Below are 20,268 nucleotides of genomic sequence, written 5' to 3'. Positions count from 1 at the left end.
AATATTCCTAGTGGCTTCTGAATGTAACACCTTAAGGCGATATCTTTCTTAGACATTTTCCAGCGGAATATCAAGATATTAAAAAAGAAAAAAATTGCAATGTAAGCAAAAAGAAAAGCAAAAAAATGTTTAAATGACCTTGAGGAAATGATTCACTGCCTATAACCAGCATCCCTTTACAGCGTTAAATGATTAATTGATATGAATAAATCATCACTAGAATAATAGAAAGGGTAATGTGAAAAGTAATAACAAAAGCATTTAAGTTAAGTTATTTATTTATATAAATGTAGTGTTATGCGTACAAAAGACATATTAATCTTTATGCGAATGTATCAAGGCTTTGATTTACAAGCAGATATCATTCCGATTAAATTATGTTTTGAATTTTTTATAAAATCAACAATAGTAGTAAAAATTATCCCGGGTATCTCTTTGATATAATAGTTCTTTTGAGACTGCACACAATTTGGCGAAGTAGCACACATATAAGAATTTTTAAGCGTTTTTCATTCATCCAATTTACATGGATTTCAAATTAAACGTCTCTCTCTTTCTCTGTACTCTGAATATAAATTGCTATGATAGAAAAATTTTTAATCAGAAATTTCCATATAATTACAATGACTATTTTATTATTTTCGTCTTTGATTGATGACATTTTGAAAAGGCTCGCGGAAGAAGACGACCAAACGATTCGCACTGCCACACATCATTATCATCATCCTGCAATCCTTCCCACGAAGTCTGTAGATCCCGTCTTCTCCATCGATCGGCCAACCGAAAGATCTTCAATCTCCGATAGCTCGTTTGTCTCGTTGAACGGCCCATGAGTCCGCGGACCGTCGTCGGCTAACCACAGATAACAGGGAGCTACCCGCGAATAAGCGCATGCACCCATAACACCATTGATTGCAAAGTAAAAGTGTACCTTTTGAGGAACAATGGAGGATCTTAGTCACACCATCGAATGCTGATGGAACTGGAATTTAAACAAACATTCAAAAAATGGGCAGGGGGGCATATTCCATTACCTTCGTTTCACTTCCCCAAAATCTGACTGCGTCCACATATTTTGGACATTTACACCCTCACGCGGAGTTAAGTGGACCAGCGCTATTACCATCGCACACACACGCACACACATACACCGTACCCTGACCTTTCATTAATCGAATCAGGAAATGGTACCTCAGTAAGTACTAAATTGATCGAAAAATATACACTAGGGACGTTTTGGTGTGATGTCGTTCAAAAAATTAAAAAAAATATATATATGTAAGGTTTGGGGGGCTGGAGGGAGGGGGTGGGGGGGTCCTTCGATTTCCGGAGGGGAACTCTGTAGTGTGGTGATGGGATATTTAAAAAATCGGAAATAAATTCATGAGCCATCCAGTCGTCTTCCAACAAAAAGGTTCAAAAAAGTTATCGGTTCACTCAAGGGAGGAGTCTGTGGTAGAACTTCTTGCTACCGTTGATGACGTAGAAGCCGTGGGGTTTGCCGTTACCCTGGAAGAAAGATTTCTGGACCGCGGTGTGCTGGTCCCTCGTTCCCGCGGACGCGGCGGTCTCCCCCTTCGTACCCTTCCGGGAGTAGTATGAGGTCACGGGGAAGGCCGTCGCCGACTGCGAGGACAGTGGTTTCCGGTGGTACGGTTTTCGGTGGTGGCCACCGGGGACCCTGGGCCTCTGGGGTGGCACGGCCATGGGATGAACCCTTCCCCTCACCGTCTTCACGACGTGGAATACGTCGCTCTCGATGTAGGGGAACTCGGTGGTGGAGGAGGCGGGCTGTGGAGACGTCTCCGTCGGTTGGCTACCCTCCGAGTGCGTTTTGTGCGCGGTTGACTGCGTCGCTCCAGACTTGGTCCCGTATACCTTCTTCCAGCCTCGCTTACCCTCTTCCTCGCCCCTCAGCACTGGAAGGTTCCAGTGGTACACCGGCCCAGGCTTCCCGTTGGTGCGGAAACTCAGGGGGAGCCGCCGGACGGCATGGTGGCGATGCTGGGAGTGGTGAGTGGTGGCGGAGGTGTCGTGGTCGAAGGGTTGGGAGGAGGCTGGAAGTGGTCGGATATTGATGACGGTTGAGCGGCTCTCGAGGGGGGCGTCGCCGGCCCTCGCCGAAGCGGCAACGGACTCTGCCTCGTGTCGGTGGTGTTTGCGATTGCTCGCACCGTACCTCCCGGCTGTCTCTTCCTCGGCATCGGGGTGGCCGTGGAGGAAGGGGGCGTAGTACTGGTGAATTGGGGGCAAACGGACGTAGTACATATCCGACTCTCCCTCCTCGCTACTCCTCCTCTTTCCGCCACCGCCCTTCTTCACTTTCACGGGGATGCGAGGGTACTCGGAGTGTTCCTCCCCGACTGCATCGCCCGCCGAGTCCCTCCACGACTCAGCGGTGTACGCGGCACCCATGCGAGCCTCCTCCCCCTCCCAGCGAGCAAGCCCGAATTTGGTGAGGAGAGCGTGATTGGGGGACCTCTTCTTGCCTGAGGTCTTCCTCTGCTTGAGGCTCTTCCGCCCCTGCGCCAGGGGGGGTGGGTGGGAGGCCTGGGCTGGAGCGGCCGGCGACGCCAGTTCGGAGGATGTTACAGGGGAACTCGACGGCGACCCGTCAGGATGAGCTGGGGTCGGAGTTGGTACCGCCATTGGCGCCAAGGCCTTCACTGGGGATTCTTTCCGCATGGAGGCGGCGTCGGCGGCCGCCAGTACGGCGGCGAACAGGATGAGAGGAATGGCCATCCTTGGGAACCTTGAGGAAGAAAACAAAACACATGTAAGTAATGTTTCAGTGAAAGGGCGCTCACAGTTAATTGTACTCTAGCCACCTTTATACAACAGAGGGATTTTTACCGTTATTGATGATACTTTAGATTACTTGAAGTATTTGGAATTATGCAAGAGCTTACTATGCCTTGCCAAGAGCCGCGAGGAACATTTCCTGATATTTTAATAAAAAGAATCACAGTAATCAACACAAAGTTTCGTTTTATGAGTGAAGGTAGAGCTAATACTAAAACCAAGGGCATATGAAATTCACACACCAGGGTGAAGGGATTGGTTCAAATCCCTGTGCCGACTGCGATTTCCCAGAATGATATGGTACCCGAAAAAGTACACGGCATAAATGAAACTGACAATGCATAGAAGTGTCGACCAGAATCGAACTCTGGACCTCCGGTCTGTCTGGACTTCACTTGGCTATCGCAGCCTATTATTTAAATAGAAACACCAAAAAACTGCAATGTTCTCATATAAACATCGAATACCTCAAAAACCGTCTCAGGTTCGCTTGGCAAATAGAAAATACCATCAGCCATGAAAAAATTAGCAGTAGACGGTTGGTAAGTGAGGATTTCGAGTCATATATTTTGCTCGATTTGATGGAATAACACGTCCCCACTTACGTCAGCCGAGATATAAATAGTAGTGTTAGAGTTGTAAAGAAATATACTGGAATGTAATAGCCGCAAAATGTAACATATAGAGATATGTGGAAAACTCTTAGTGGAAAATTTTCAATTTAAAATACAAGTTTCACAAAAATGTGGGCAGATGAGCCTCCTTGCTTACGAATGTTGTCTCTGAAGACTGATATGGGAAGTCATCCCTCTTGGAGACCTCCTGAAGTCTGTTGTAGAGTCTAAGGAATTTACCAGTCTCCCTAAGGACGGGAGATATAAAAATATAATCCAACCTCTCTGTGATTTTGGAGAGAATTGTTTTCACCGGAAATATTTCCTATTTGCCACGAGTAAAAACTGCTCATTTTAAATGTACTCGTACGTCTGTCCTAGGTCCCGTCAGCGAATGAACCTATTAGTTCTCACGGTATCCCACTCCAGATTTGGTACTAAAATCCGCTAAAGTCATACATGTATTTTATGACTATAGCGACGGCGTGTGTATAGTGGGCAATTTTATCCTAACTTCGTATTTTTCAGAGTTTAAATAGATATTTATTCCCCGGGAAAAGGAATTAAAAAAAAATTTTTCCAAAAAATCGTTCTCTGATAAAGGCTACGGGATCCTCAGCGAGTTGGCACTTGGTTATAGGTTCACTTTGAAAAAGCTTAAATGCTTGAAGTTATTAGACAGATTTATGGCTAACAAGTACATTATTTAATTTCAGTGTTTTAATAAAAAATGAATCCAGTTCATGAGGCATTAATAGCACGATAAAATGGATGTTTCATACTAGTTAACATTGAAGTAATTAAATCCTTCATTCCAACTCTTAGCTCCTTTATGGCTCAAATTAATATTCAGAACAGCTAACACACCATTCGGCTTTGTTAGCATTTCAATTCATATTAATGGATTTTCATCACTCTTTAATATAATACATCGAATCGCAAAGCAAAATTAAATACCAATAAACTAATATTAATTGATAATGAACACTTACAGATGTTAATGCCATCTGTTTTTTATTCGCATGTGTTATATATTTTTCACAGCTACCTTATAAAAAATCTATTAAAAAGATATACGTAGAAATAGTCTCAGAATAATATAAAAGTGATGACTATAGCATAGCTACATTTTTTGATTAGAAGGAAGTTAATTAAGATCATTGCTACAAATCTCAATGCATAATTATTCGTCCACAACTCAATAAATGTACACAGGAGCGACGCCGCATGAACTACGCTTCCCTATGTTATATGAGATGATACGTGGTTGGACCCGTTCGGCTCACTTTTGTGTCGTATTTATTCGTGAGGGTCCCCGAAGGCCTCGGCACACATTAGGGAGGATCATTAAGGGGGAAACCACTCTTCCAACCTCACTCTTCATCCGTCAGGCGCCCCACCCACTGACCTCAAACACCCCTCAAGCGTCGTCTTTGCCCAGGCATTTGTTTGCCTTAGGTGTAGGTTCCGACCTCAGATTCTGATGCGAAGAAGAGTCGCGGGGAAATGAATGGCTCCTTGGATGCACAGCAAAACCAATCCCATTCTTCACAATGATACCGTTAATTTGCGCCTACCAACCGAGATGGAAGTAGGAAAAACTTATATATAAATATATATATAATCCAGCCCAAGGTGCAAAAATAATATGGTAAAAAAAAGACTAACCCTCAAAGAACCGCCCTCTTTCGTTTTAATTGCTACTCTAATTTCGGTTTTGTGCACGCTCGAAGGATTTACTTCCGCGTGTCAAACCAAGTGAAACGCCAAGAGGTCGAATTTTCATGCTGCCGTGAGTTCCCACCTGCTACAAGCGAGCGACGCCGCGCGAATACCCTTATACAACTTCATTACGAAGTAATTGAGGAAGTGAAACTTTCAGACTATCTACAAATTATTTATTTTGTTTATTTGCACAGATAAGAACTGCAATGTGCGATGCGTCCTTTGGTTTGTATGGCATGGAAGCAACAATGAAACGAGTGAGAGACAAGAGAGCTTAAGCCACGCTTATGAAGTTACGGACTGTGTTCAACATTAGCAGTGATTTCCAGGCATGAGATTTATCATCCATGATAATGAGCTTTATATTATCTAATGGTGGAATTTTCCCACAGAAAAGAATATAGATTAGAGCTCTAGAATGTTGATAAGGAGTAATTTAATAAAAATACAATAATTTAATTTACTTCTACGATTTTTTTAAGACATCCACTTATTAGGTGCACATATTTTACAAGAAGGCTTGCGGTTAATTGCCTAAATTCAGGAAAAATGACTGAAGGAATTTACTCAGATAAAAATTTCATATACAGTATTATGGTAATATTTTGTCGCCCGAAACGTTTCATTGGATCTCATATGTGTACACATACGCCGAAAAGGCGTAGTGTAATATTTTTGCTTTGGAAATTAATAAAAAGTTCAATGAAAAGATATAAAACTTATATAAGAGAAAGTGTTTCTTGATAAAAAGACAATTCGTGGAAGATATTTTATCTAAAAACTCCATTAGGAAGGGAGAAACACTTATTTTTTAAATTATAATTTAGCATCTGGAATGTACCCAAGCGGGATGAAGAACAGTTTTAAGTGAAAAACTACTCGTCTGCGATCGTTTATAACGGCCATTATTCTCACTACAATTACATAATGCTTCATCAACTCAATGGCCAAGCACCCAATAAATTTAAGGAAATTCAAGCTAAAAACCGCTACTCACGCAATTAAAATATTAAAGATTTGTAAATGAAAGCGACGGGATATCGTGAAATATAACGGTGAAAGGAGACTTGAAATTTTAGTCACGCTACTTGTTGTCTTATGTGAACATCCTCGAGAATACAAATCTCCACAAAAGATCTAAATGAATGGAGGTTCCAGGAAGAATTAGTCTGTTTGTTTGCGTGCCAACGATTGTTCAAACGATTCCTTGCTTTCGTTTTTAAAAATGTATGAAGCATGATTCGGACGCAGAGAGAAATATATAACAATTGGAGGTAATACAAAGAAACTGGTGTTAATTTAATCTCTTCCAGCAACAAGACATTTCAGAATTTAAAAAAAATTAGATTAAAAGAATTTATGCTATATGAAACAAGTTCTTTTAATTAAAGGTTCTTTGGAATACACTTGATGGGAGTAATAAAATAATGCAAACACAATTATTAAAGTTCTGAATTTTCATCACTAAACACACGTTGAAACCTGTAGATAAATTACTAAAAAGAAAATGAAGATATCGTAAATAATTTCATTGTTTTAGCGGCTGTCAAATGAAAAACGGTTTTAGTGAAACCTTATTAAAAGTTGGTTAATCTCGAATTACAAGATTGTAAAATGAATATGTCTACTTTAAACAAGATTGGCAAGACAAGAGGAAGCTAATAAATATATTTATTCTAGAAATAACATTTTCCATCTTTTACATTTTACACTGTTTGCTTGTTTGGTATAATTTTAAATCGTATGCGAAAACGTTTTATGGTGATAATAAAACAATGGTAGGCATGTATTTACCTTTTTCATTAAAATTAATTGTTTTATTGATTAGAATTTTCGAATTTTACACTAACATACACTATTTAACTCCCCAATGTCTAAGCGGTAAGTTTACGATCCCTAACATGAACTACTAAGAAATGCTTGAAGCATGAAATACTTCAAACTCTCTGCTACAATTACGAGAATAATTTCCACTAGTTCCTAAATTGCGCCTTTTTCTTATTTTTCAAGTAATATTTTAAGCACTCGTAGCTTGGAATTTCATAAAAAGCAAATATTATTACGAGACGCTAGTTTACCTATTCATCCCCGGACACAAGGTCGCTTAACACGTTTGACTAATTGCATCTCCTCTGCTTGTCAGTGAAACGTCCATCGCATATTTTCACTAATAACTATCGGAAAACATATGACAATAGCCACTACCGGCGCGGGTTTATTGCTGGGCCATTGACTGCCAGAAATATGGCCAAATTTTGACATAAATACATAGGTGCATCATCAGAGCGGGGGAAAATAATATTCAGTGGACTTAATGGTCTTATTATTTAGCGTTTATACCCCTTTTTGAATCTTCACCTATTAACCACGCTTCCTAAGCCATTTAAAATAATATTGATGGGCATTTATCGGTTATTATATGACCGGGGAGGGGGGGGAGAGCAGAATATTCTGCGAATGCTATTTTTTCTGACTCGTCCACCGATAAACTTAGAACGACGCAGTTGCGCTTACATACGGTTGGCCGTATAACCGGCCGCGGGAAATTACCCGAAGCGGCCCCACATAGCAACTGAAGGCGGCAGATGTTGTTGCTCATGTGATACTGCGCGCGGTGATCAAGGCACCTAATTCTTATGCTGCAAAGCTGAATTTTATAAAATAAAATGATGGTAGCATCTGTACAAAGAGCAGGGAAATGCGCTATTTTGCGTGTAGTGATTCCATTTTTATGACGAAAATAAACGGATTAAAGGGAACACCAAGAGTACCATGCAGCCAAGAGCACAACTGAAGAAATTAAAGAGGAAAAACTAAAAAAATCCAAGGAATAAATATATAAATAAAATTTTAAAATTTATGAACAATTTTTATTGATATTCATAAGTACAGAACTGACTTCAGCACTGGCCTAGCGCTGAAGCTGCTGGCCTCCAGCACTGTACTTTTCAACCTGGACGCTTGGGGTAAAAATCAAAATTCGCAACTTGATATTCAAGAAGGCAGAACCGACAGTGGAAATGCAACAAAAACGGACAAAATGTAACTTCAGATTTTTACTCTCTCGCTTTCCTTCTAACTTGCCCTAAGGCCTACGAAATTTACTTCTTTTAACCACACTGAATGATAGCAGAGATGAATTCACGAATGGCCGGGTTCACGCAGAATGCAAAGTTCACAACGGCACGGGAATAAAAACCCCGAGCACCCCCAAATTTCCTTCACGCTCGTGAAAAATATTACAGGGAATACCTGAATAAGACAGTGAATTTGATGACAAAGGAGAAGGGAGAGGGAAGGTAAAAAGAAGAAAAGAATTTCTCCGAAATTTCTGCAGGCGGACTGACAATACGGATTCGGGGATGAAAAAAGGCGTGCGACGAACGGGATACGAAGGCAACAGAAGAAGGGTACGGATGGGCATAGCGACATGACATCGGGGGTTGAGTGGGGAAAGGAGGGGTTGACAGGAAGCCCAGCTGGCGGAATGGTCTCGGCGGGTGAGTGTGAGCGGATGATATAAGGAACTTTGTGAGGGAGAGATAGCGAGAATTGTGTATGGAAATTAGGGAGTGGATAATGGACAAGGAGCGTTGGAGGGAGAGCGGTGGGACCAGACGCGGCAAAGAGATAAAGACGAGGTAAATATGCAGAGGAAAAGCACTCACGCGGCCTTCAGTAAAAGGAATAAATCTCGGAGGGCATCAAAAAATTTGCTCAGGGGTTTGGAAATGCCTAAATCACGAGATTTTGGCGGGTGGGAAAGGTGGAGGGACATGAGACAGAGCCTCTTCTTCTACGGGAGGGTTCCAATTGTCACGGGAAAATAATATTAAATAGCTCCTCTGAAAGGAACAAAATATTATATTTTACTACTGCCTCATAAAATTTACTTCATACATAGAATAAATATGGCATGAAGATGAGAGAGATAATGCCGATTGCTATGAGTCAGATATTAATTAAGTTTGATTGTTTAATGATGTTTTTACGCCCTTAGTAAATTTATATGCACAATAATATTTTATACGAGTTATAATTTGTAGTTATGGAATAATTCAGCTGTAGGCTTCACGAAAAACGCGGTTCGTTCAACACATGAAGTCCACTGCAGGTTGCCTGTTGAGCAAACTATGGCGACCATTAATGCCAACATTCACGTAAACATCTTATAGAATCCCAACAAATATTAAGAAAGGAGTACAAAATAAAGGCTAAATATTTCCTATCGAGTCGAAAAGTCACTCCACGAATATATCTGATTCATAAAACAATCACTATTTATTTTAATATTTAAATCATCTTTCCGTTTCCATTTAATTTTGCTCACGAATTACTGTTTTAATTTTTCATTAGTTGTATTGGAAAAAGCAAACCTTTAGGCAAAAAAAAGGTTTTTTATTGAAATTAGTAATTTCAAGAAGCAAAAAGTCATTGTACTCATTGTTAGTTTGAATTGGATGGAAATGTATTATAAGTTACATAAAATTACGGAAAAATATTATAACTCCATGGGTAATCTAATCCCCGATAGACAATATATTCAGAGAAAATTTCCTACAGAGGTATTTGTAAGATTTCAATTCACTGTGAAACGAGTCCATAAAAGCCTAAGGAAAATAAATCTATGATTGCTACCATTAACTGTGCGAAATAAATTATAAAGAAAATTTTGACTCAAGTTCAAGATGAAAGGGAAGCCAAATTTTATTCCAGTGTTTTATTATGCTGTAGTTGGGTATTTTTGTAGTTGTTTCAATCAACAGTAATCCAGTTCTAACACTTACTAGCCTTATCAATAGCCGCGGCATCAACCTTATATGGGAAAATAAGTTGCCATTATACATTCATTTCAACTATGGTTGAGTGGATTAAAAATACAATGTTGCATGGAATGAAGATTAATCCCGATAGAATGAAAAAAATGAGTTTCTAAGAATTAAATTAAAGGAAGGCTAGAAAAATTTTAAAAATTGTGGAACAACGGAGAAAAGTTAAGAGTGGGAACAGCACACACAGTAGATCAAATCTAAGAGGAATAAGAACTTAGTGGTGTTAACAGGATAACTATCAATGGGGGAATTCAAGGAAAATTGCTCTAAACCTTTCTGAAAGAGGAAGGAATTGTTGACATATGCGCTGAGTAAAGACTTAAAGAAAGGATCAGTAAATATTTAAATAACAAGCTTAGCTGTATGGTCCCGCACCTGTTCTTTTAGGTGGAATGATGAATTTAGTTTATAGGTTTTTGATACGTGGGTATGAATGGGGAAGAAGAAAATAAATCGGATGAAGACGAAGACAAATGGCAGAGTCACGCGCGTGGTGGGGAGAATTCAAAATTAGCGTGGAGTAGAAATTAAGAGAATAGATTTTTGGCCGTCAAGAAGACTGATCTAGAGTACAAGAAATGTAGTCGAAAATAAAGACGTCATGAAGGAATTTATTTACGAGGAAGTCTACTCTGATTTACTGAGAAAAGTTTGGAATTTTCATCAGATGAATTTTTCCTTCATAACTCACCATACTTCCCAAGTACGCACGAATGAACGTTTGAAGTAAAAGAACATTTATACACAGAGTCGTGGAAAAAAAAAGTTAATTCGCTTTCGATCATGATCACAAAAAATACAAATGACACTAAATGAAATTATTCATATTCCTTTAGAAAAATCCGTCTTTGAGTGAAATCACTTAATTCCAGCAATGGCTTGTCTTGTATTTCCTCGTTCTCAGGAATTTCAAGCCTTGGCATAAAGGCTGATTGTCATACCAGGGAAATCGGGAAGGTTGATAGTGGCACGAAATTATGGGCAGTTGCGGAGAATGTTTTCCCTCCTGCAATAATTAACGTCACATCCCCCGGTGGAGGAACAATCACACCCGAGACGCATTTCACGCGTGCGTACCGCGGCCTCATTTGGGGGAGCACTTTATTACTAAGGAACACGGGAGAATAATCGATCACTCCGCAGGTCCGAATCAGAATCGCATAGTCATTTTATTTTTTTATTCTCACCGCGAGCACGCCAAGGGGGTTTCAAGCCTCCTCCATCAGTACTAGTATAGAAGTCCGGGGGAGAGGGAGGACCAAGGGGGCCGCTTTCCCGTCACGTGCGCACGGAAAGCGAGAAAAAAAGAAGAAACTGCCTCTCCATATTTGGCACAAAAGGTTCTACCTCCCGACCGATCCTCGTAGAAGAGCAGGATTCGCATTCGGCGAAGGCGGGTCGGGTGCGCTCGATCCAAGAAGCAACCCTCTCGCTCGCGCAGTCCGTCCGTCTCCCTCGGCTCGCCTCCGTCCATCTTTCCGCCGTCCAACCCCTCCCTCCATCCCGTTCCCATCCGACCTGCACCGCCTCGCCGTCATCAATTACTTTTTATGACGCTCATTTGGCGTGCTCCTTCCGACGCGACTCGCACCATCGCGACGGTTGCTCGACATTAATAACACGAGCTTTGGGGCAATTTCCGACTCATTTTTTTCACCCAAACCCACACCCATTATCCTTGCACCCCATCTTCCAACCTTCCTCCTACCTCCCTGCCCCGCTCCCTCACCCCAAACCTCCCCGTCCACCCTACCTACATCCGACCTCCCACCCTCGACGGCACAATCAAAACTCGGGGTGTTTGGGCAAGCGATTCGCAGTTTTAGTCATCATTACGCTACCGAAATTGGCGAGTGGAACGCTGTGATTTGCGGGCGTCGATTTGGGAGATGGGCGGAGAAAGAGAGGCGAGATGGGAAAATATGAGGAGGGAGTGAGTGATTTCTGGGGGAGTGGATATTTACGAGGCGGCCGACTTTACGGTAATCGCGTCGGAAGAGGTGCACGGGCGAGATTTGGTGGTCCTTCCGAGTGTGAGAAGGACGCCGCCCGGGGATTACGCTTCGTTGGTTGGAGGAATAGTCCGAGGGCGATGCACGGAACGGATCGGGTATGCGAACAGGAAAAAAGACTAAACTACACGGCTTCGGAATTGAGATTTAAGAGAGAACGTTGCGGATGAACCATTTTTAAAGAATGACAATTATTAAAATGATGCCGGCTGCAACGGGGATAAATAAATGCTAGTCAGCGCCTCGGGAGAGCAATTATAGGAAAAAAAAGAAACAGAATGCGAGCTATGATTTCCACTATTTAATGAAGATAAGTGCGAAACAGTTTATGATTTGAAGCAAACGTAAATTAAGTTGATGGACCCGGTTTTGAAGCTAGCTAGGAACGATGGCAGTAGTCAGTTATTAACATGCTTTTCCATAATCTCCATCAAGTTCATCCTGCAACAAAAGTATCCCAATTTTAAAATGCAACAATTTAAAACTGTAAAAACCGATCGCCTAGAAGGTTCCGTTAAAGTTTATGGTCGCCGCATCTTCCGCAGTTATTTGAATATATCAAATTTGCTGCAACTTAAGCAGTTAATCTTAAGAAAATAATAAAATTGACCTTCCTGGGCGAATCAAAATTTTAACGTTTGGCCGGGGCTTGGTTTCCGTTCACCCTTGGAGGAAGGCTAAACATTTAGAAGACGAGTCAAAATACTTTTTTTGAGGGGTGGAACTCGAAACATTGAAAGATAGAGATTATGGATCTCCATTCCTAGTAGGGTATTCATGCATATTATAACGGCCATAGAAACTGTGAGAGGTGATAAAACCCATTTCGATAGCCGTTCTGTCAGAAAATTACATTTAACCAAAGAGTTCAGATATTAAGTTAGCGTTTTGGTGCACTTTTCATTTTAAATCACATTGAAAAGCGATCGGAAGTCACTCGGAAGACACCTTTTCTTCGGGAACCATAGGTCCAATCTATTGTGGATGGTAACCGTTTCCACAAAATAGATAAACATAACATTTTTCAAAACGCAGAGTTATAGCATCGTGACTTCAAAAACATTTTAGCAGCCAATGTGAAATCGCATTATAACGGGAATGAGCCCATTATATACTTCTTAGCCATGGAAACGAAGGAGAGAACCAGAGATAAATGTATTTTAATGTTAAGGTAGCTGCGGCATCAATGATTTTCTTCGCCTTATTGAAGTGGTGAAACCCTATCGTGGATGATTGAGGTCATCCACTCGATCAAATCTTTCCGTTAAGTGACTAAACATGAATTGAAAACAGAAGCTTTGATGATGTAAACACGATGTTTTGAACTCCACGTTATGGAGTTCGATGGAACTCCAAATAGAAGCTCTAAGCAAAGCGATGGTGATAATTGGGGCTTAGGAAAACGGACTTACGGGTAACTGGAGATCAAACGCTGATCCCACGAATACGGATACTATCGGTTTGCGGGGTTTGATTCAGAGAGAACTAGCCGATAGGGCGGAAAATCGATCTTATAGCAGGTAATCGGCCTCGACCGGAAGTATGAAGCGGTTGATGGCCGATAATTACTCGCTACAATAAGGAGAGATTAATATAGAGGCATACTGAAAGGACGTTAAGCAATTCATGCAATTACAGCAATAAGAATTGAAACCCCTGGTCTTCATTTTAAATTTAGCACAAGATAATTTCATACTGACTTCAGGGCAAACCAATCGTCTGTCAATTACCAATCGTCTACGATTATATTATGATCTAACAATTTTAGCTAATCCCAAAATTTAGAGACGCCTTTTATTAGATGATTTATCAAGGAAATTGTTTATATCAGTGATAAACTTTAAAGCTCTCTCACGGGGCCTTCAATGACGGAAAGAGGACAACGCTTGCTTCTGTGTTCTACTTCCTAGCTTAAATGACATAAACGTTGCTGCTGGATATCGCCCAGCAAATGAGGCTCTCTTTGCTATTAAGTATTGAGGAGTGATCAAGAGAAAGGTGATGTAACAGAGAAGAAGCGATTGGATAATAAGGGGCAGCCTGCCAATTAAATAAAATGGGTATGGGAAGAGGAGCAAAAATTCATCACAGCACTTGGGTGGAAAAAGGAATAACTTTGATCGCATTACTACTCGCATAGAATCCAGCAAGTTTGCGAGAGTGGGGATGCTAATAGTCACTGAATGCATCCAAATACGGCAGAATTTTAAACTAAGGCAAAGTAAAAAGCATTGGAATGCAGCCATATGCGCTGCCTATCGTCATGTTCCTCAAAATTTCAAATGCAACCTCGGATGCATAATGTAAAATCTTCTGCCGACTTCTGAAATAAAAATGTACTACACGGTTATGAACCCTTAATAATGTATATCGCCGTTTAATTCATGAGACATTTTGAGGGACACTAACTGTGCCATACTTGTGCTTTCGTTCCATAATATTGTCGGCACGTCTTTTGAAATTACTTGATCAATCATCGAATACGCAAAATACTTATGACAGAGTCCGCTTTCAAAGGTTATTCATTAATTGATCGGCATTATTGAAGAATCGGCATTAGGTTCAAATAGATCAAGAAATCAAGCTTAATGTGCTTCTAAAGCCCAACTATTTTTTCTCAAGAGAATTTAATACATTTAGGAAACATCAAGTTACGTTGTAAGATTATAATGCATTTAATACATGGATAAGTAAAGATAAGATGGGTTAATTACAGTAGTTATCGATTTAATATTAGGTCAAAAATAATTTTTAAAATATCAATATCGGAATAAAGTACCTAGAATCATTTCAGTTATTTGCTCGTCCAATGACTTCAAAGTTACCTTCCACTCTCCTTAATTTATGTGTACGTTATTTTAATAGAAATTCGTCAATTTTTGCGATATTTACTTTCTAAGGAATTTTCAAGGACATATTGTGAACCCGCTCCGTGGAAAATAAATGGCGTCCATAATTTAACTCGTTTTTCTGAGCGCAAAAGTAAAGAGTCAGTTGTAGTACACTCAACGCAGGTTTCAATCAGTTTCAGGAGGACCCTTTTCTGCCAGATAACAGGGCCGCAGCCTCATTATTATTTTGAAATTACAATCCAACCAGTACAAAGTTGAATTTTGGATGCAGCAATGTGTTTTACATCGCGATAGTGTAACGCGATCACTTCACCTTGATCTCATCCACCATCTGGTATCTACTTCACCCTTTATCACGCTTTATTTCAACCATTCTCACCGGGGCATCAACCGGTAATCATTTCATCCTTATCGCTTTTTGATTTTTTTGTCCATTTTCTTTATTCAACCCCTGTCCTCTTCAACCATTCCCGATTCTCCACATCACAGCGAAAGGAAAAGACGACAGAGTGAAGGAGTTGGCAGAAGATAGAGAGGGTTGAAATTCTAATGTGATAAGCCCTGTCCCTATCTCAGAACACATTCCACAATACGATAGGGTAAGTAACACTTCAGTGACAATAACAATGCACACACAGAGCACTGAAATAATATCTGTTTAAATGCTTTATCAATTCATCTTCATGTATATATGAAGAGATTGCGTTGAGGATATGCGTTTGATTGATGGCCGCTAAACGGCGGAGAATAATTTCTATCTTGAAATCTATTCCTTTATATCCATCAGAGGCATTAACCATGATTATTCTCAGTGTAAATGTTACCGCCTCCCACGGAAATAATTGGCAACTACCTTAACTAAATTCACACCAAAGGTATCTTCTCAAGTCGTTCCAACGATGCATTATTCTTTCCAATTAACAGCGTATTGGCTGTTAGAATCACACTTCGCGGCGGGAAAAGATTTGGAATTACACTACGCGCCGCATGAGAATCCTCGGGAACAGGGTGATGGGGATATCGGCGGACGGGAGAGAGGAAGAGGACGAGTCGCAAATAATAAGCGGTATGAGGCTGGAAGAGTTGACCCGGACAACCCATTCCCCAAAAATCCCAGCGACCTTTGCCCGGAGAAGAGCAAAGTAATTACGGTGATCAACGGAGAGGAAGGAAAACCGCGCGCAGCTGGAGTCCCCTCAGCTCGGACGCAGGATTGGCGGGAAACGCAACACAAAAGGGGGATGGACTGCCTCTTCCTCACCCTCGAGGAGGCGTGCGGCACCAGGGGTCCCTCACACGGGCAAAGAGTCTCCCCCCGGGGGGTTGGCCCAACCAGGCATTCGCACTGAAAACACACAATCTCCTCCGCACTCGGCCTCTACCCGCAAATACACCGGCACTCTCCGCTCACGGGAGAGGGCTCGTCGATCCGTGGGGAGCCTAATAAAGATTGCCGCGATTCCAATTGCGCGTCGAGTATCGAAGCGGGTGATCTCACCTTACGACGGCATCGCTGCGCCCGGGAAAGCAAGAAGTGGGTTTAACCGCCTTTGTTGTAACTGTGGGCTTCCGACAATTAATTTATTTTTCCCCACGGTGCTCCTGACGAGAGTGTTCGAGGGGTGTGGGGAAGGGGGTCACACTAAATTGCACACCGCACTCCGCAAGAGCGTACTCAGGAAATGAAACAAATTAATGGATTGCACTTCACAGGAGGACGTGACTCTCAACGCCGTAGCGTGTCTAATTGCTCCGATCTTATGCCCGAAGCCACCCACGGTTCGGGAGCTTCTGAAGGTTCTAATTTATACCGAATACAAATGGTGCACTAAATAAAATAATTACCATGACTCTTCTCCATGCATTCGGAACACTTCCTTTAAAACAGGATAATGGTTAGTAACGAGAGATATATGCAGGAGCATATTTACGTTGGAGCCTTATGTGCTATTTTTCTATTACATTTTGGAATCAAATTAATAGCTTTCTAATGAAAATAAATATAATTTTAAAATTATATTAATTTGAGGTTCATTTGATTTCAGTAGGAAGAAATTCCACCAAATAACGTACGCTATCGCAAAGTCTTTTGTTAAATACATGTTTCACGTTGGATAAAGATATTTGACGCATGGTTGCTTGCGCATATATGTTCACATTGTAAACTATTGTGTTTTTCGATGCTAAGTGTTTCATAAATATTTATACTTCCTGTGGCAAATTATCTGTTTCACTTTTATGGAATTTGGCAAAACATACTAAATTGCAGCATACCCACCTTTAGTCGAGAGGCAGAAGCTTAGCCAAATTGGTAAAGATATGTGCCGGCGTGAGAAAGATGGAAGTGTGTTGCTAGTGCTGGTGCATCTTAGCATGAGCCTCTCAAGTGCGATTGAGGTGTGTTGTGGCGCTATATTCGTGGTAGTAGTAATTATGAGGCGACGGACAACTGATGCTAATTGCGACGCGCATGCAGGTAAATGCGTGAGGACTAAAATTTAGTTTCTTGTAAGTTCGAAATTTTGGCGTTAAGAGAACTATGAGAAGCCCAAAGAAAATATGAGCAAAAAGTCTTCGGTTCAATAATGGGTACATTATCATCCGTTCTGATGATACGACGGAAGTTTTTGTCTAGAGCATAGCTATGGAGGGAGGAAAAGATAAGATTTTTATTTTAATTTAATCCTAAATATTTATAAACCTTTTATTTCATATCATTGTATAATATTCTCGTGCTCTCATTCGTTCATTGAAATTTTGCTCTAGCCTCAAAAAAACCATCAGATTTATCATTCGAGACCTATGGAGAGGTCAGGCGGCTAGAAGGTAAAAAAATATATATAGCTGCATTTCATTACAGTATTGAAGATCTAAATACATGAAATTAGAATACTTTACACTAGATCCCACATGACTGTAACCCGTGAGACGCGTCAAACTCTGTGCTAACTAGTGCAAATGGCAGTATCTAAAACTCAAACACTAAGAGATTCTAGATCCCGAGTAGGTCTTCGTCAACCTCGTTTTTTAACAGAAGTACCTTTATGAGTTTACCCCAACTCTCCTCTCTGAAAATAAGAAACCCACTGCGACGAATAAACGAGACGTTGCAACGAACGGGCGATCCTCCAAAGAGCAATGGAAGCAAGGTCTCTTTAATGGCCTTTTTTTGCCAACACTTCGCTTGCAATGTCTTCACCAAAATATAATGCATTCTACTCTCCTACGACGCATGGAAAATCGAATGAATTCTTTCTAAATTCACTATGCTTTCCAATGCTGTGGAGTAGGATTGCGTGTATTACTTTTCGAATTTCAACCCATTCAACGGAATGTAATATTTATTCTCTCACTTTGAATTTGGAGGGTTGACATATTTTAAAAGTATTTCGAAGGAAGACCTCCTGCTAGATTCGACTAATGTCAGAATTATTTTCTTCTGGGGACTTCGACAACGACATCATATCGCCTATATCCACTACCAAAGCCGATGAAGTGCAGTCTGCTGCTCGCATTAAATACGAGTACACATCTAAAAATGTAAATTCGCAAAAGTTAATATCGTATTACGTAACTTTGCTGTTTATAATCATAATGGTGGACATTCAGCAATCTTAAACATCAGTTAAGCACAAATTACGTCGGCAGGGTCATATAGATAACCATCTACGTTCTTCCAATCACTAGCCCATTCTGCAGATTGAGTACCCATCTCCGGATAATTATAAGAATGCTTACAAATGACTTTTCAATTTATTTCCCATCGAATCTTTTACATGCTGATGTATATCTTATGTGTCAACGTATCACTTGCTAGGATGGTAGGAAACGAACGTGTAACACCTTAATTGATATACATAAAAATGAGCAAACTAATGGAAATAATTTTAATATTGTAATATTAAAACTATTGTAAATTTTACTGCAATAACGTTTTTTCAATTACTGGATAATTTAATCATTTAAAATTATTGCTTTAAGCTGTAAATCATCCGTTTCCTGCCACTCAAGCAAGCGACGAAATGACGCATATATACCTCAGCAGCCCAAAACATTGTTGAAGGATAAATCAAAAGATCTTTACAAGGAAAAAACCTCACATTTGGACGCCTGAATACACCATAATATGTATCATAATCTTCCATAAAATTTCATATTCCATATGCCATAAAATTATGACTAGACTATAATAGAATTCAGAATAAAAACTTTCTTTACTACTAAGCATTTTCTATTTTAATTATACCGAGTTTAACTTAGCCGGATTTGGGATATGATTGGTATGAGTTCATTATCTGTTAACTGTTCAAAGTTAACGATTTATTCAAACGCATTCATTTTTAAAACAGTAACAATAAAGATTACTAAAGTCAAATTCCCTAAAATATTGTATTACCGATACAAATTTTAAGTAATGCACCTAAGGTATCTCGAGTGACTTCTTCCTTGGCCTGTATCTTGAAGTAACGACAGTAAAATCATTCACTTGCATATGAAACTATAATGATGGCTAAATGTTTCATGAAATGCATTGATTGGACATACAATTGCTATAGCCTACTTTTCACTCACATGACTATTAGTGATACGCAATCAAAACTAGATATGAGAAGACAAATTCGGTCGAGTTACATCTGGTATTTCCAATACCAATGCCTAGAAAATCCAGAGTTATATGAGGAAGAAATAATTCCAGTGGAATTTAAATTATCCCAGGTGAAATTCATGTAACATTGTAACAATTTCAGTGTGTGAAAATCATTTGCCTTGATCAGGATTCGAACCCGGATCCCTTGATGTACGGCCGAGGGCTTTAGTCAGTCGAGCTACCGAGGCGTGGTTTTTACATACAGGTATAGCGGATGACTCCGTTAACAGTTACCGTCGCGGCATCTCCCGCAGTTTTTTGGAAGAAATCTATACTGTTAGTAAAGCTTTATAAATAAATCCAATGAAATGACGTGAGGATTAGATACGAAAAAAACGCTAAGGGAAATTATTCTGCTGCGTGAATTACGAATCCCAGCGTTGAATGTCACCCACGTGCAAATTCTGAGTGTGCAGAATAAGTAATGGGAAACGGAAGACACTGAAAGGGCGAAGTGGTTTCAAATTTTTCAATGAAGGCGGAAGGCAGATCAAAGTGAGCATGAAAAAACACTCCTGCATTTGAAAGGCAATATACAAATCTTCAGTAGGCCAATAAAACGTGGAAACCAGATATTCGAGGAGTTTAATGGCAAAAAATAAATAAATTCTCCCATGAGTATGCCCAAAAAGGTGTGTCAGTCATCCTCAGAGCATCTCTTTTGAACAGGATTCATCTCCATACAATTGAATAATTGCAACGAGAAACATATTACTGAATCGATACTCCTGTTCTCATTCAAATCATAGTAACTGAAATTTATTAACGATACAGCTCCTTGTC

At 40.3% G+C, this 20,268-nt stretch overlaps 1 protein-coding gene across 2 annotated transcripts in view; it reads right to left on the bottom strand.

Moving 5' to 3' along the window:
- Positions 1 to 266: 266 nt before the first annotated feature.
- The window catches only part of LOC139690328 (uncharacterized), a 134,503-nt gene continuing 114,501 nt past the window's right edge, over positions 267 to 20,268 (bottom strand). For both annotated transcript variants that reach the window (XM_071587722.1, XM_071587723.1), the window contains exon 2: positions 267 to 2,752. In XM_071587722.1, the coding sequence (XP_071443823.1) occupies positions 1,438 to 2,752 (1,315 nt within the window). In that variant the 3' untranslated portion in view covers positions 267 to 1,437. The remainder of the gene's footprint in view (positions 2,753 to 20,268) is intronic.

Source organism: Hetaerina americana, unplaced genomic scaffold, assembly GCF_022747635.1.
Source record: "Hetaerina americana unplaced genomic scaffold, ioHetAmer1.1.p SCAF_3, whole genome shotgun sequence".
NCBI classification, from domain to species: domain Eukaryota; kingdom Metazoa; phylum Arthropoda; class Insecta; order Odonata; family Calopterygidae; genus Hetaerina; species Hetaerina americana.
The sequence above is the reverse complement of the archived record's forward strand: the minus strand, read 5'-3'. Positions and strand labels throughout refer to the sequence as shown.